The sequence below is a fragment of the Neophocaena asiaeorientalis genome, unplaced genomic scaffold, assembly GCF_003031525.2.
Source record: "Neophocaena asiaeorientalis asiaeorientalis breed wild unplaced genomic scaffold, Neophocaena_asiaeorientalis_V1.1 scaffold223, whole genome shotgun sequence".
Taxonomy (NCBI): domain Eukaryota; kingdom Metazoa; phylum Chordata; class Mammalia; order Artiodactyla; family Phocoenidae; genus Neophocaena; species Neophocaena asiaeorientalis.
Genome location: NW_020175045.1, coordinates 3749098 through 3765061, shown reverse-complemented (window position 1 = coordinate 3765061; position 15964 = coordinate 3749098). Strand labels below are relative to the sequence as shown.

The window sequence follows — 15964 nt, the reverse complement described above, 5'->3', positions numbered from 1 at the left end:
CGTTGGTCAGAGGGCAGAAGGGGGGCTCTGGATGACCACCCCCAAACCATGCCCGTTTAAAGGCCAGGATGGGGCCTCCGAGGGGAGCCCACGTGCTGGGGGCTTCAGGGCAACAATGTGACGGACACAGTCTCCACTCCCACCGCCCTCACAGGATGGGCCTCACTCAAGCCTTAAAAGCCTCCCTCGGAACCCTCACAAGCGGCCAGTCCCTGGTCAGGGTCCCTCCCCTGCTCCCCAGAAAGGAGCAAACAAAACACGGCCCCAGGCCTGGGAGAACTGGGAGAAGCTGCAGCTTCGTGCCCAGAGCAGTGCTAACAGTCATTATTAGAATGCGTGCTGGCAGTCAGCAGCCCGCTTTCTCACCCCAGGTTCCTGACTGAGCATCTTTTGATTCCTTTAAACGTGGGCTCACCCACAAGGCTCAGGCCCTGCACGTTTATCGTGCGCTCACGCCCACATCACAGGAGCTCCCTCTGCAGTCTCCCTCGCCCCGCCCGGCCCTCCCACGCCCACCAGCAGCTGGAAACTCTGATGAGACTGACGGAGGGGCGGCCCCCAAGTCACCGCCTTGTCCCATCCGGGCTGACTGTCCCGAATTGGAGAGTCAGCCAGAAAGTGGCATCCACCCACAGTGCCCAGGCATCCGGGCTCAGGCGTCTCACAGCTGCCTTCGTACCTGAGCCGCTGCGGGGAGGGCTGGACCTGCCTGTAACCCCGGTTACAGCAAGTGACCCCACTTCCCTGTCACACGGTCGCCTCCCCATGTCCCCCGCCCGGAGAGACCTGGCTCGGTGACTGACATCCCTGGGGGCCGGGAGGGGTCCTGCCCAGACAAGTGGGCCAAGCCAGCCCCTCCCCTCACTCACAGATGGAGGTGCGGGCCAGCAGGTGAGAGCACCTGACACTCTACAGTTTGCTGGGACGGGGGTCCTGAGTCCAGATGGGGCGCGTGGACAAGGACACCCAGGGCTGAGCGGTTGGGGCCAAGGGGCCTGTCTCGGGGGACAGCGCCCGCCCCACCCCCCGGGCCCACCGCCCAGCAGGTAGGGTTCCCACCAGCGCTCAGCCCTGTGGCCGGTTCCAGCACCTCCACTCAGGCAGTGCTGGGTCCGGTGGGTGCCCGCCTCTCACACCCTCCTGTGTGCTCGCACCTTCAGAGGGGAGGTGGCCGCCAGCACCTGGGGCCATTCCTCCCTGCAAGGGAGAGGGCATCTTCACTGTGCACGGGGCCGACCGAGGAGGGTGGTGGCGGGTGGATTAATGGGGACAGAGGGCAGGGCAGACGTACTGGGGGCACCCACAGGGCCTCCACCCGACCCCGCGTGTGGAGTAACACAGAGATGCTGCCACTCCAGGCAGGAGGGCCCAGGCCCAGGCAGCAGCCAGGTAACCTCAAGGCTTGGGCCTCGCATCTGCGTGGAGCACACCAGCCAGGGAGGCGCATCTCACGGGACCCCGACGGTGGGCCCTCGAGGCTCCTCGAAAGACAAGGACAGGGCTCTGGGTCCAAGGTCAGCCGCCCCTGCATCTGCTCGCTGGGGGGAACCCAGCCTCCGACGTGCCAACCCCAGGGTCATTTCAACTCTCACTTAGCCACATACTCTGGTGACATGAGTCGGCACTTTGGAAACACCTTCGGGATTGAACTAGAGGAGTCATGTGACTCCAAGGAAAGCAGAAGACGGAGGACATTCCGGGGGCTGGAAAGCAGGACCCAATCTTTGTGGGACCCTGTGCACAAGGGAGAGTCCCGATCTCAGTCATCAGCCCAGTGGCTCTGCCTGGGTGGGGTCTCAAAGGATGCAGCGAAGTTTGCAAGTCAGAGCAGGAATAAGAACAGAGGGAAAGGACGGGTAGAGGCTCAGAGGCAAGATGCACACTGGGAATGTCCTTCTAGGGGGTCTCCCCGACGACTACGAACCCCAAGGGCAGGGGCCGCGTCCCCAAAGGTGTATCCTCAGGGCTTTGTAAGTGTCCAGCACACGAATGCTCAATCGACATTTGAGCAAGAAAACAAGAAAGGGGGGACTTCCCTGGTGGCGCAGATGGCTGAGAATCTGCCTGCCAACGCAGGGCACACGGGTTCAAGCCCTGGTCCGGGAAGATCCCACATGCCGCGGAGCAACTAAGCCCGTGCGCCACAACTACTGAGCCTGCGCTCTAGAGCCCACGAGCCACAACTACTGAGCCTGCGCTCTAGAGCCCGCAAGCCATAACTACTGAGCCCACGTGCCACAACTACTGAAGCCCGTGCTCCGCAACAAGAGAAGCCACCGCAATGAGAAACCCGCGCACCACAACGAAGAGTAGCCCCTGCTCGCCACAACTAGAGAAAGCCCGCGCACAGCAAGGAAGACCCAACGCAGCCAAAACTAAATAAATAAATAAATAAATTTATTAAAAAAGGAAAGAAAACAAGAAAGGGACGGAGGACGGGGGACAGGATGGAGAGTGGTGACAGCAGAGAGACCGAGGTGCAGAAGAAGCCCACACAGGGGTCAGGGCCCGAGGAAGGACCCGGACCTGAGCCTGGAGCCAGCCGACCCCTCAGCCCCTCTGAAGGGGGCAGCTCTGGAGACACCGGGACGCGGCAGCCTCGTCGGTCTCCTCTGCTTCCTGGGCTGGTGTTGTTTTAACCCAACGCAAAGCCCACAGGAGGTGGCTCTGCTGGCAGCCTGAGCCCGGGTTGGAGCCGCAGCCCGCGCTCACCCTCCATCTGCCACCCGCTCTGTGGCCGTGGCCGCCCCGGGCCCGCGGCTCCTGCCTCAGTTTCCGCCTGTGGTGTGAGACAGAACAGCCCTCGCCCCCAGAGGCCTGGTCCAGGCCCCCCCGCTCAGGACGGACAGAAACTCCGACTCCGTGTGCCGCTCGCCCTGAGGTCCTCGTGGTGAGTCACTTCCTGTGCCACCAGCTCCGGAAGCCGAGGGCCGCCCGCCGGTTCCCAGAACACGCGACCACATGGACACAGACGTACTGCTGGCGGAACAAGTGAGCAAATGCCCCCCCAGCCCCTCCACAATGGCCTGGCAGTTCCAGAAGCCGAGCCCTGAGAACCGGGCTGGGTCAGTGCACCGGGGCGGCACTGCCAGACAGCAGCGGGAACCCCAACGCATGGGGGCTCGGATTGTGGGGGTGGCGTGTGGAGACCGTCAGTGGCCCATCCCTGCCCCATCCCCAGCACTTGCATCCTGGGCCCGGAGCTGGCTCGGGGGCTCCTTGGATGTGCCCCGATAGTGCCGGGACTGTGGAGTCCAGAACCCCAGGACAGGCTCAGTCCCGAGCCCGGGGCATGGGGGCCAGTCTGCCGCGGGGGCCTGCCTTAACCAGACGCTCCTGGGAACAGGTGCACAAGCTGGACCGAATCAGGGCCACAGAGGAAACCTTGGGGGTAGATGCACTGCTAACGCCCAGCCGAGAGCATGACACTCATGGAGGCCGAAGGAGGAGGGGGAGGGGTGTGGGGGGGGAGGTTGGGGCAGAGGGCAGCACAGGCCCAGCCCCGCATTTGGAGAAGCCCACGCGGGGGCCCCAGGCAAGGACACCGCCATCCAAGCAGGGTGGGCTCAGCCTGCGGGGGCAGGCGACTGAAGGAGGTGCACCTCCCTCCAAGTCGGAGCCTGGGTCCCTCACTCCTGAAGGCAGGAAGTAGGGGGAGGAAGCTGAACGAAATCAGGGAGCATCACATCCCTGGGACGGACGGAGCCTGGTTCCATCGTAAAGCCAGAGCCACAGGGCCTGTAGACATTTAAAAAGCGTTAGCACCCAGCATGGCTGAGTGAGCCTGCTGGGCCGTGGGTTCCTGGCTGGGGCAGGGCTGGTCAATCGGGGCCCCGGGACCGCGGTCGGCTTGTGCAGGAAGCAGGCGGCAGCTGCCCTTCTTATTTCACTCTGTGCTCAGATATGCTTACAGTATCTTTTAAGTGAACTCTATCACTTCTGGATTGAAAAAGCGGAAACACGTCACTCAGAAAGACGTCTTCTAGCCCTGAGCTTGCGCGCAGAGACAGGAGTTATTTTCCAAAAACAGTTCAGGATACTTACGTCCACTTCCCCTTGGTCGATTACGTAGAAGTTATCCCCTTCGTCCCCTACAAGAAAAGGGAAACAGGACACGTGATGCAAGAATGCGAAGTTCTGTTTTTCTTGTAATAAACCACCTTTCGGCATTGCTTCATAGACCTCTGCTAAGCAGTACCAGGTCTCATCAATTTTAAAAAATCTTTAAATAAAAGCTGTATGTATGGAAGGTGCAGAACACGATGGCCTATTTCACACACGTAGGGAAACGGCTACTGCAGTCAGGCCGACAGGCATGTCCTCTCCTGACACCGCCATCTGAAATCCACTCCCAGCACGTTGCCAGGACTCAGCACGGCTCCACCATGTTTTTAATAACAAGGAGGTTATCGAAACATATTAACACATGTTAACTTGTTAAGTGGACTGTTCTGAAGTGCCATTAGTGGCTTTTCTCAAGACAATGAGAGTTTTGTATAATGTACATTCTTTTTAATGAATTTATTTATTTATTTGTTTTTAGTTTTGGCTGTGTTGGGTCTTCGTTGCTGTGTATGGGCTTTCTCTAGTTGAGGCAAGCAGGGGCTACTCTTCGTTTTGGTGCACGGGCTTCTCATTGTCATGGCTTCGCTTGTTGCAGAGCACGGGCTCTAGGGCGCAGGCTCAGTAGTTGTGGCTCGTGGGCTCTAGAGCGCAGGCTCAGTAGTTGTAGCGCACGGGCTCTAGAGCACAGGCTCAGTAGTTGTGGCGCACGGACTCAGTAGTTGTGGCTCGTGGGCTCTAGAGCACAGGCTCAGTAGTCGTGGCACACAGGCTTAGTTGCTCCACGGCATGTGGGATCTTCCCAGACCAGGGCTCAAACCCGTGTCCGCTGCATCGGCAGGCGTATTCTTAACCACTGCGCCACCAGGGAAGCCCTAAATATGCTTTTCAAGTGAATAACCCATTCTTCCCAGAGGGCTCTGGCCCCGGGGAGGAGCAGAAAGGGGCGTACCTTGCTGTATGACGGTCTCCCCAGCGATGTGCATGACGGGGAACATGGCATCGAATATGTCGCTGGAAAAGAAAGCACAGCATGGGGGTGCTGCAGGGGCACCAGGCGACCTGCCCCTCACGGGGCTTCCCACGGCTCCTGCCCAGGGGAGACGATGACCCCTGGGACCTGCTGTCCCTTGGTCATGACCTCCTGATCTGCACGTATCGGGGTTTCACAAAAATGGGATCACACTCAACAGACTCCACTTACAAAACGTAAAACAGATCGTGACTGTTTCCACCGGGACACGGCAGCCAGTCCTGGCCTGCTTTCTGCTTCTTCCCAGGCGAACACTTTGCATCTGAGGGTGCTGACACCAGTGCAGAAATGGGAAGAGACCAGGCTCTGTAACTGCTCACGCGAGGGGCACAGGGCCGACGAGGCTGGCTCGGGCTGTGCCCGCCAGGCAGCCCAGCCGTTCCATCGCCCGAGTTCAGTGTGCGACAGACCCACAGGCAGGATGGGAGGCGCGGGCCGCAGGCCAGGTAGGGACGCCCATCACCCAGGGCACGTGTGCATGTTGGTCCAGGACCCTTTATATCCTCCGGATGGCAACCAGATGCAGAGTCAGAGGCCGGGGTCTGGATCCCAAAGTGCAATGACCACGCTCAGGGATGTGACCCACCCCCGGGCACACGCTTCCCCAAAAGAGAAGAAGCATGAAGCTGGGGCCCCTCAGGCAGGAAACGCACCCTGGCAGTCAGGATGCCTGCTTGCTGCCCGCCTGCCTGTTTAAAAAGGGGATTTTTGGAAACCGGTCAGTGCAGGAGCCTCAGAGGAGCCCCAGGTGCCGGGCCCCGGGGAGGCAAAAGCAGGACCAGAGATCCACACAGCCCTGTGCTCGCCCGCTCCCAGGGCCCAGAAGACAGGAGTAAGTCTTAAGGCAGGTCCTTCCCCTCTCTTTAAGCATCTCTTTCTCCCTCTGAAGGAGGAGGAGGGCAGCACCCCAGGGGTCTGGCAGGTGACCGGAGGCTGCGGGGAGGCGGGGGGAGAGGGTGCAGGTGCCCGTCAGGTCAGAGCTCGGCTCTCAGGTCTGGTCCACGTGGACGCCGTCCTTCCGTGCGTGGCTAAGTCACGCTTCCACCTCCAGGCACACCTGAGCTCCACCTGAGCCCCGCCTGCTGCCCCGATCCCTTGGTCTCCTGATCAGGAGGGAAAACGAGCCGCTGTCTGTCCTGAGATGCGTGGCCTGGGCCCAAGGCCTCCCTCGTCTTGCTACAAGGGCCGGGCTCCTCAGACAGGGGAACCTCAGCCGCCATCAGGCAGCCCCTCTGCTGCCTTGGCCTCCCGAAGATGGGGATCCACTCCCAAGCCTAGAACTTCCCCCTTCACACCAGGGTGTGGCCTCCGATCGTCCACGTGGAACTGACGTTTTCAAATTCACATTCAAGATGAGGTCTGACCCTTGAGGTCAAAACACCACAGATGAAGGGAAATGCAAATCAAAATCACGATGAGATAACACCTCACACCTGTCAGAATGGCCATCAGCAAAAAGAACACAAATAACAAATGTTGGGAAGGATGTGGAGAAAAGGGAATCCTCCTGCACTGTTGGTGGGAATGTAAACTGGTGCAGCCACTGTGGAGGACAGTATGGAAGTTCCCGAAAAAAACTAAAACTAGAGTTGCCACATGATCCAGAAATTCGACTCCTGAGTAAACACCTGAAAACAATGAAAACACTTAATTCGAAAAGATACATGCACCCCAATGTTCATAGCAGCACTGTTTACGACAGCAAAGACACGGAAGCAACCTAAGTGCCCATCAGCAGATGAATGGATACAGAAGATGTGGCACATGTATACAGTGGAATATTACTCAGCAGTAAAAAAGGATGAAAGAATGCCATTTGCAGCAACACGGATGTAGCTGGAGGATATTATGCTAAGTGAAATAAGTCAGACAGACAAATACTATATGATCTCACTTATATATGAAATCTTAAAAATACAACAAACGAGTGAAAATAACGAAAAAGCAGCCGACTCACAGATGTAGGGAACAAACTAGTGGTCACCAGTGGGGAGGGGGGAGGGGCAAGACAGGGTGGGGGAGTAAGAAGTACAAACTACTGTGTATAAAATAAATAAGCTACAGGGATGTATTGAACTATACAGGGAATACAGCCAGTGTTTTGTAGTAACTATAAATGGAATATAACAATTAAAAATTATGAATCGTTATCTCATACACCTGAAACATGTAATATTGTTAATCAACAATACCTCAGTAAAGAAAAAGAAAAACCCACTGATGAATCCCAACTTGATATATTTCTGAAAAAATCATGCGAACAGAGCTGTTCCATTCTGGGCTTGCTATTTTCAGCCCATAAGTAATTTAAATGTTCATCACAGCTAATTCCAACAACACAGACATTTTGGTTTTCGTTTATTTTAAATCCAAACCCCACTGCCCAAGTGCCATTTTAAAATACGGCTAATAAAAAGAAACGAAATTGAGTTATTTGCAGTGAGGTGGATGGACCTAGTCTGCCATACAGATACCGTATGCTAACCCACATATGTGGAATCTAAAAAAAAAAAGGTTCTAATGAACCTTGGGGCAGGACAGGAATAAAGATGCAGACGTAGAGAATGGACTTGAGGACACGGGGAGGGGGGAGGGGGAGCTGGGACGAAGGGAGAGAGGGGCATGGACATATATACACTACCAAACGTAAAACAGATAGCTAGTGGGAAGCAGCCGCATAGCACAGGGAGATCAGCCCGGTGCTTTGTTATCACCTAGAGGGGTGGGAAGGAGACGCAAGAGGGAGGAGATGTGGGGATGTATGTATACGTATAGCTGATTCACTTTGTTATACAGCAGAAACTAACACACCACTGTAAAGCAATTCTACTCCAATAAAGATGTTAAAAAAATAAAATAAAATAAAGCTATTTCTTGACTTGCAAGTAACTGTTTAGAACACGTCTTGCTGGTAAGTTACTTATTTTGACCTTGGAAACAAGACCTTCGAAGCTACAGTCAAGCCAGCAGCCAAGGCCACCGAAGCCTTCACTTCACGCTGACCTTAGCTAAGCAGCAAAGTGCCTCTGAAAACAATTCTAGTGGCAAGAAGGGAAGCCACCAGCCACGGGGGGCGGTGGGGGGGTGTGCCTCCCTCGACCATAAGATGCATCCGAGCCCTGGGGGTGGGCGCTGGGCATGCCTGGTTCCCAGCTCCTGGTGGCATCCACCCCCCTCCCCGGGAGGGCCATGTGGCCCCCAACACCTTTCGGGGTGTGATCGGTTCTGGGTGTCACCTGCTGTCCCCACCCTAGCAGAAGCCAGACCCTGGCCCTGAGGCCTCGGGGGTGTGAACACATTGCCATGGAAACCGGGCCTTCTCCCACAGGCCATCTCTTCAGAATGAGGGTGAAGAATGTTCTCTGATGGTCGGAGAACACCCACTCCTGGGGTGAAACACCAGCCGACTCCTTCCAGCTTCCGTGATCTGACCTCAAACCTGCTCTCAGGGCGGGTGGCCTCCCAGATGAGACTGCGTGGGGCCGGGGACCAGGGGACGGTGTGGGACGGGCAGCCTTGTGTGGCCCCGAAGCCCACGGCCCAGCAGACTGGCCTTGCCGTGGCTCAGACCAGCCCAGGCTGTGCCGATGTCCCACCGCACTCACCAGCCATACCCCTCTCCCCTGCAGGAGGCAGGTGCCCCAGGGGTCCCAGGGTCTTCGGGTAAAGGCCCTGGAAGCTTGCCCATGGGGGCGCGTCTTACAAAATGCCACTGTGCCCCCAAGCGACCAAGAAGATCGCCCGGGAAGGACTCACTCACCAAAGTGCTGCGAAGCCCTGGCGGCCCACCCTCCACGCTGAGCCTCAGATACCGACTCTGCAGCTCACGGGGCCGCCGCAGACCCTTCCAGCACATAGCATGGGCAGGCCTGTCCACGGTCACTTGGCAGGGCCGCACGGACGTAGACCCCAGTTCTGGGACCAGCCCGGCGCTCAGCCGGCCAGAGAGCACCAGCCTCCTTCTGGATGACAGGGCTGGTGGGAGAGACCAGGCGGCCCGCTGTGCTCCGGGTTCTAGGGAAGCAGAGCCCTTCCCACTCTCCCCGTCCTCCTCCTGGGACACCCCACCTCCGCCCCCCTCTCTAACAGTGGGCACATGTCGGGGGGACAGACCTGGACCTCTCCCTCATCCCCCATCAGCCTCCGGCTCGGCCACCCACTCAGCAGCAGACCCCAATGTTCCCGATGGAACCACAAACTGCATCTGGCCACGCCAGCATTTAGTGGGACCTACTAGCATCTTAAACCTCAGATGCAGATTTGTGCCCCTGAGTTCATGACACTGGTGATCCGCTCTTGTTGACAATTTCTCCCCCTTCTACCCGCTTCCCCCGTCCCCCTCGCAATGGTGCTTGTTCTGAAATTTGAGGGATTTCCTTTTCATTGTATGCTTTCTCTCACAACATGGGATCTTGAGCTATATGCACGTACTTTAAATTTACCCCCAAATGGCATCGCGCTACAGATCCCACCCTGCTTCTTCCCTTTTTTCAGGAGCACATCTCGGCTTTACTCAGACTGCCTTCTCGCTGTGCCCTCATGTGGCAAAGAGTGAGCACGCGAGGCTCTCTGATGTCTTCTTATAAGGGCACTAATCCCGCCATTGGGGGCCCAACCTCCTGACCTCACCTAAACCCAATCACCTCCCAAAGGCCTGCCTCCAAATGCCATCACATTGGGGCTTAGGGCTTCAATAAGTAAATCTGGGGGACACGGTTCAGTCCACAGCAATTACCTTCTGCCAAATAGTTTTTGGATTCATATTTAGGCCTTTTGTCCGTGAGGAAGGGGATCTGGTTTGTTTTTCCCCAGACGGTTAGCCAGTTTTCCCAACAACACCCACGAATGGCTCCATCCTGGTATTACACTCACATGGCACATACTCTGTGTGTGTGTTATGGGCTGATTTGTGTGTCCCTCCAAATTCGTATGAAATTCATACAATACACTGAGCAGCTTTCTCCTGTTTTTTATTTTCTGGAGCAACTCGTAAAAGGATGGACAGTTTGTTGACGTCTGACAGAATTCACCTATAAAACCTTTGGGACCTGGGTCTCTTTGGAGGGGAAGGTCTTCGGTCACCACTGAATTTTCTTTAGTGCTTTACTGATTCTTCATGGGCCGATTTTGGCCCCATTTTCAAAGTTAGCCCCAACATTTAAAAATTGAGAGAGTAATAAATATCCAAATTTTTGGCTTTTCTTTGGGAAAAAAAATGGAAGATCTGGCAACGTGGGGCCTTTGCTCTCATGAAGCAAGAACTCAGCCCCCTTCCCACCCTGGTGGGAGCACATGCTCTGTCTGCCACAATCCCCGCATCACCTGACCCCTGACCCCCAGCCTCCATTTACAGCCCCTGCCTAAGCGGCTCACTGTCCAGTGGGGGGACAGATGTACACGTGGGCCTTCATCACAAGGGGTGTGGTCATCCCTGTGACAAACGCTCCCTTGATGGCAAGCCAGAGACCTGGTGCCACCCCAAAAGTTGCCTGGAGGGGCCCAGGGGCTGAGTCGCCCAGGAGTTAACCCACGTGTAGAATGGGCACAGCTCACAGCATGATGGGAGATTAACCAAGAGGACCCTGCTCCTGGAACCCTCCCGATCAGGAGCCACCATGATTATTTCTACTGGCTCCAAACCCCGTGCACACAGCAGCTCCGAGCCCCGTCTCCCAACCCTGGGAATGGCGCCAAAGGAGCGCTCAGCGCCCCTGAGCTCAGCCAGTCTCGTGATCCAGTCACGGCTCTTTTATTCCCTTTTATTGGCTGACATTTCTAACATACAGCCGAACTGCTGCTGCAGGTGGCCTGACAGGTAAACACCCCCTGCCCCAAGCCCTGCAAAGAAACCTGCAGAAGCAAACAGGTTGGACCAGTTCTCAGAGTGAGGCCACCCAAGTGCAGCAGAGGACAGAGGACGGGGAGAGAGGCGCCCACAGCCAGTCAGAGCTGCGCCTGCCCCAAGCCCCTGCCCCCCTTCCAAGGTGGGAGTGAGGATCCCTGCAGCCCAGCCGCACATAAAACCCGCGGCTCCCCCGCCCTTCCCGACTCCAACAATCTGCCCCTCTGCATTATGTAAATATGGGAATGGGGGTAGAATTCTTGTGATTTTAAGCAAAAGTGCTGTGACAATGACCCCAGGAACACCTCCAGTCATAAGGAAAAAACTGCATTAGCATTTCCAATATTTCTGTGTCTTTCTTTCTTTAAACGTTTTATTTTGAAAAACGTCAGACTTTCAGAAGCACGGGAGTGGGGGATGTCAGAGCCAGGATGCGTGTTTATACCCCCGGCTGGTGATGTCGCGAGACCAGCTCATAACACAGTGCAGACACTCCAGCAGCGGGTCTGCGCAGAATGCACGCGCGTGGTGACAAGGACCCGGAGGGAACAATGAGCGATGTGGACGACATTAATAAAAAGGCCCCACTGAATGCAGAGAACGTGTTCCAGTGCGTACAAGTGCGTTTTCTGACTTCAAAATGATGCCACCAAGGGAAAAAGTGCACCTGACGTTGGAAACTGTTCTCAAAGCCCTACGCCCGCTGCCTTTGCCCTGGGAGAACTTCTTTCCTTTGCTGGCCTGGGCTCACGGTCAATGTTATTCACGTTCCAGGAACCAGCCCGGACCCGCAGGCAAAGCCCTGGTGCCTTGAGCACCGCGGGGACACCCTGTTTTCTGCTGCACGTCACAGCCCGGGGAACAGGGGGGCTTCCGTCTGCTGGGAGCCAGCGCCCCGACAGGGCGCCTGGCTTATGTTTAGGCTTTTCCACTGTTTGGGTGAAACTGACTGCAAGTTTCCAAATAGTTCTCTCTAAACAGCAATAACTCAAGCGTAGCTGTTCACCGCAGTGGACGTGGGGCGGCCCACTCCCTGCTGGGGCATTGAAAGCACAGTGTTTATAAATCCCAGGAGCCTCTGCCTCAGGCAGCCCGGAGCCACCTCTTCTGTGGCTGGTTCCTCAACCCCGAGGCCTGGCCCTGGGGAAAAGCACACAAACGCCTGGGGTTCCATAGGGAGCACATCCATGGTCCCAGGTGTGCCAGCTGAGTGTCACACCTGAACAAATGAATACATGTGACTCACACAGCATCGGCCCTCAGACCACAACGGAGTTAAACTAGAAATCAGTAACGGAAACATAACTTAAAATCCCAAAGGATTTGGGGATTAAGCAACACACTTCTAAATAACACATGGGTGGAAGAAGAAGGCTCCAGAGAAATTGAAAATGTTTAACTAAATGAAAATGAGAACCCAACTTACCAAAATTTGTGGGATGCAGCAAAAGCAATGCTTAGAGGAAAACTTACAGCGTTGAAAGCATACACTTGAAAAGGAGACAGATCTAAAATGAATAACCTAAGGAAACTAGAAAAACAAAAGCAAATTAAACCTAAAGCAGGCAAAAGAAAAGAATAAAAATTAGAGAATTTAAAATAGGAAATTTAAATAAATAAAATAGGAAATTAACAGAGAAAAATCAATGAAACCAAAGCTGGTTCTTTGAAAAGATCAATAAAAACCTATAAACCCCTAGCCATGGTAACAAAAAAAGGGGAGGGGTGGGGTGGGGAGGAGAGGTTGAGAGGGAGAGAGAGAATACACAAATAATGAGTGCCACAAACGAGAGAAAAGACATCACTGCAGATCCCATGGACACGGAAAGAATAAAGGGAGACCACGAACAACTCTGTACCCACAGATCTGCTAACTCAGATGAAAGGGACCAGCTCTTTGAAAGACACAAACTGCCAAAACACACAAGAAGAAGCAGAAGATACAACCTATTAAAGAGACTGAATCGGGTGATACAACCTATTAAAGAGACTGAATCAATAAACACTCAACTACCCAACAGAAAGCACAGGCCCAGACGGGTTCACTAGCGAATTCTACCAAACACTGAAGTGAGAAATCACACCAATTCTCTACAAGCTCTTCCAGAAGGATTTAGAAGCAGAGGGAACACTTTCTAACTCATTCTCTGAGGCCAGAATTGCTCTAACACCAAAACCAGACCAAGATATTACAAGAAAGGAAAATTACACACCACTATCTCATGAACTTGCATGTAAAAATCCTCAACAAAATATAGGCAGATCAAATCCAACTCTGTATTAAAAGATTTATACACCACAAATAAGTGGAATTCATTCCAGGTATACAAGGCTGGTTCAACATTCAAAAATTAATGATAATGCATCACATCGAAGGGCTAAAGAAGAAAAATCGTATCAACAGATGCATAAGAAGCACCTGACAAAACTGAACACCCCTTCATCAGAAAAACACGGACACGGAGAATTTCCTCAAGCGGGTAAAGAGCTCTGGAAACCCTATAGTTAACATCATACCTAGAGGTGAGAAACTAGATGCTTTCCCCCTAAGATGGGGATTCAAGCCAAATATATCCCCCTCACCACTCTTTTTCAACATCATACTGGAAAAGCCCTAGCTACTGCAATAAGACAAGAAAAGGAAATGAAAGGTATACAGACTGGAGGGAATTCCCTGGTGGGCCAGTGGTTAGGACTCCACGCTTCCACTGCCAGAGGCCCAGGTTTGATCCCTGGTTGGGGAACTAATATCCTGAAAGCCGTGTGGTGTGGCCAAAAATATATATATATACAGACTACAAAGGAAGAAACAAAACTGTCTGTTTGCAGATGACATGACTGTCTATGTAAAAAATCCTGAAGAATCAACAACAAAAGCAAAACCCATTGGAACTAATAAGTGATTATAGCAAGGCTGCAGGATACAAGGTTAACATGCAAAAGTCAATCACTCTCCAATATGTTAGCAATGAACAAGTGGAATTTAAAATTAAAAATACAACACCATTTACATTAGCACCCCCCAAAATAAAATACTTAGGTGTAAACCTAACAAAATATGCACAAGATCTGTATGAGGAAAACTTCCAAACTGATGAACAAAATTTCCAAACTAAATAAACGCTGGGCCAGCCCGCTCTCCCCACCTCACCCTGTCACGGGGTAACAGCTGTGGTCAGAGCCAGAGTGAGAAAACCACTGCCCTCCCTCGACACCTTGCAAAGATCCTACAGAAGGGGCCGATGCCTCTTGGTGGACAGCCATCAGCAGTGACATGGCTTCTGTGGGCCCCAGGCCGGCAGTCAGAGCACCACCGAGGCAGCAAACGGTTCTGACGGAAGGATGGGCTGCAAAGGCTCCCAGGTAGGCCCCGCATCCCACGCTGTAACCGAGCTTGGGGCTGGAAACCTCATCACCACCTCTGCACCGATGGTTCAGAAACAGGGCCCGGGAGCTGAGGGGAAAAGCCCCCGCATGCAACACCGCCGGCCACAAAGCCTACCCTGCCATGTCGGGAATCACGACACTTGGGTTCTGGATCCTTCTTCAAGGATTTCATTCCTGGCGGAAGAGACGCAGCTGCCGGCCGTCCAGCGGGGCCACCCGGGAGGTGTCTGGGCAGCCAGGCCAGCGGCGGCTCCCAGGCTCGGGTAAGAGGAACAGCGCAGGAGGGAGCTGGGTCCTGAGACCCACAAGGTCTGGGTCAGCGTGGCCCCCCGGCTGGCTGGAGGGGAGCAAGCATGCCCACTCTGCGGACCTAGATTCACTGGCTGTAAAACGGGGTGTCCTCGCCGACCAGCACAGGGGCTCCCAGAGCTCCCTGTCCCCGCCCACCTCTCCCGCTGCATGGCCTGTGCAAACCTCCAGGAAGTCCTCAGCTCGTCCATCACCTCCAGTGAGGGTCCTTGGTCCCCAGGCTCGTCTGCACAGCAGGTGGTGCCCCGACCCGGCCCGGGCTGACCCCTAAGGGACCAGCGCTAGTCCTACACGGATGCCACATCTTGGGAACCCCAGGCCTCTGTGCACTACAGGACGCCATCGTCACAAGGCGGGTGTGACCCCCATGTGAAAGCTGACAGCGTGGGAGCCCCCTTCCCCAATGCCTCCACCCCGTGCAGGCCACGCCCAAGGTCAGGAGTGGAAAACACAGGGTCCTGGAGGCCTTCCCAGCCTGGCTCCCTCCTCCCTTCTCATCACTTCCCAGGATAGGAAACGTTTTCCAGGATAAAAGGCTTCTAGCTTATTTTAAACCCAGTGGGCCCAAGGATCAATCACAAGGTCCAGGCAGCGGTGCGATCAGGGCTGCCAGACCCGCTGAGTACGTGGGCGGGAGATGCCACAGCGCGTCTGCCAGATCCCTGGAAACACCCACACCCAGGGCTCGGGGGGCTGGGGATGTGTGTTCTTTCCACGACTGCTAAACCAATCAGAGGCTGCTTCAAAGGGCTGGACGCAGGCCTGCAGAGGGGGCGGTGGATGCACCCACCAGGGCCAGAGACCTGGCCTAGGCTGGGGGGGGGAAGGGCACAAACAGGGTCCGGTCAGGTGAGGGGGATGCTGGCGATCACAGGTGAGCGGCTGCGAAGTGCCAGCAGCCTGCGGGGCTGGGGGTCTGGAGGGCTGAGAGGGAAGAAAACGCAGTTGGCCACGGCCCCAGAGGACGCCCGTGACAGCGCCACGTGCGACAGCCACAAACCAACGTGCCTGCCCGTCGCTGGGGTGCCCTCCGCACATGCCCCTGGGCCCAGCACAGTCACCAAAAGGTCAGGGAGGCTGTGTCACCAACATGGACAGTCTCAAGGACAAGTGCAAAGTGAGCGCCACGTGTGGGACAGAGCATGCAGGACACTACGGGAGCCCACGTGCCAGGACAGGATGGAGCCCCGGAGTGGCCTGCAAGTGGCAGCAGCCTTTGTACCACCCCGACCAGGCCAGCACAGACCCCACCACCTGTGACTTCATTAAAAACCATCGTTCTAGGGCTTCCCTGGTGGCGCAGTGGTTGAGAGTCCGCCTGCCGATGCAGG

General features: G+C 55.2%; 1 protein-coding gene across 1 annotated transcript in view; it reads right to left on the bottom strand.

Annotated features, from left to right (window-relative positions):
* Positions 1–15964, bottom strand: part of PRKAR1B (protein kinase cAMP-dependent type I regulatory subunit beta) — a 91350-nt gene that overhangs the window by 33089 nt on the left and 42297 nt on the right. Inside the window, exons 5-6 of the mRNA XM_024763514.1 lie at positions 5015–5076; positions 4045–4091 (exon numbers count right to left, since the gene is read on the bottom strand). Of these exons, the coding sequence (XP_024619282.1) occupies positions 4045–4091; positions 5015–5076 (109 nt within the window). The remainder of the gene's footprint in view (positions 1–4044; positions 4092–5014; positions 5077–15964) is intronic.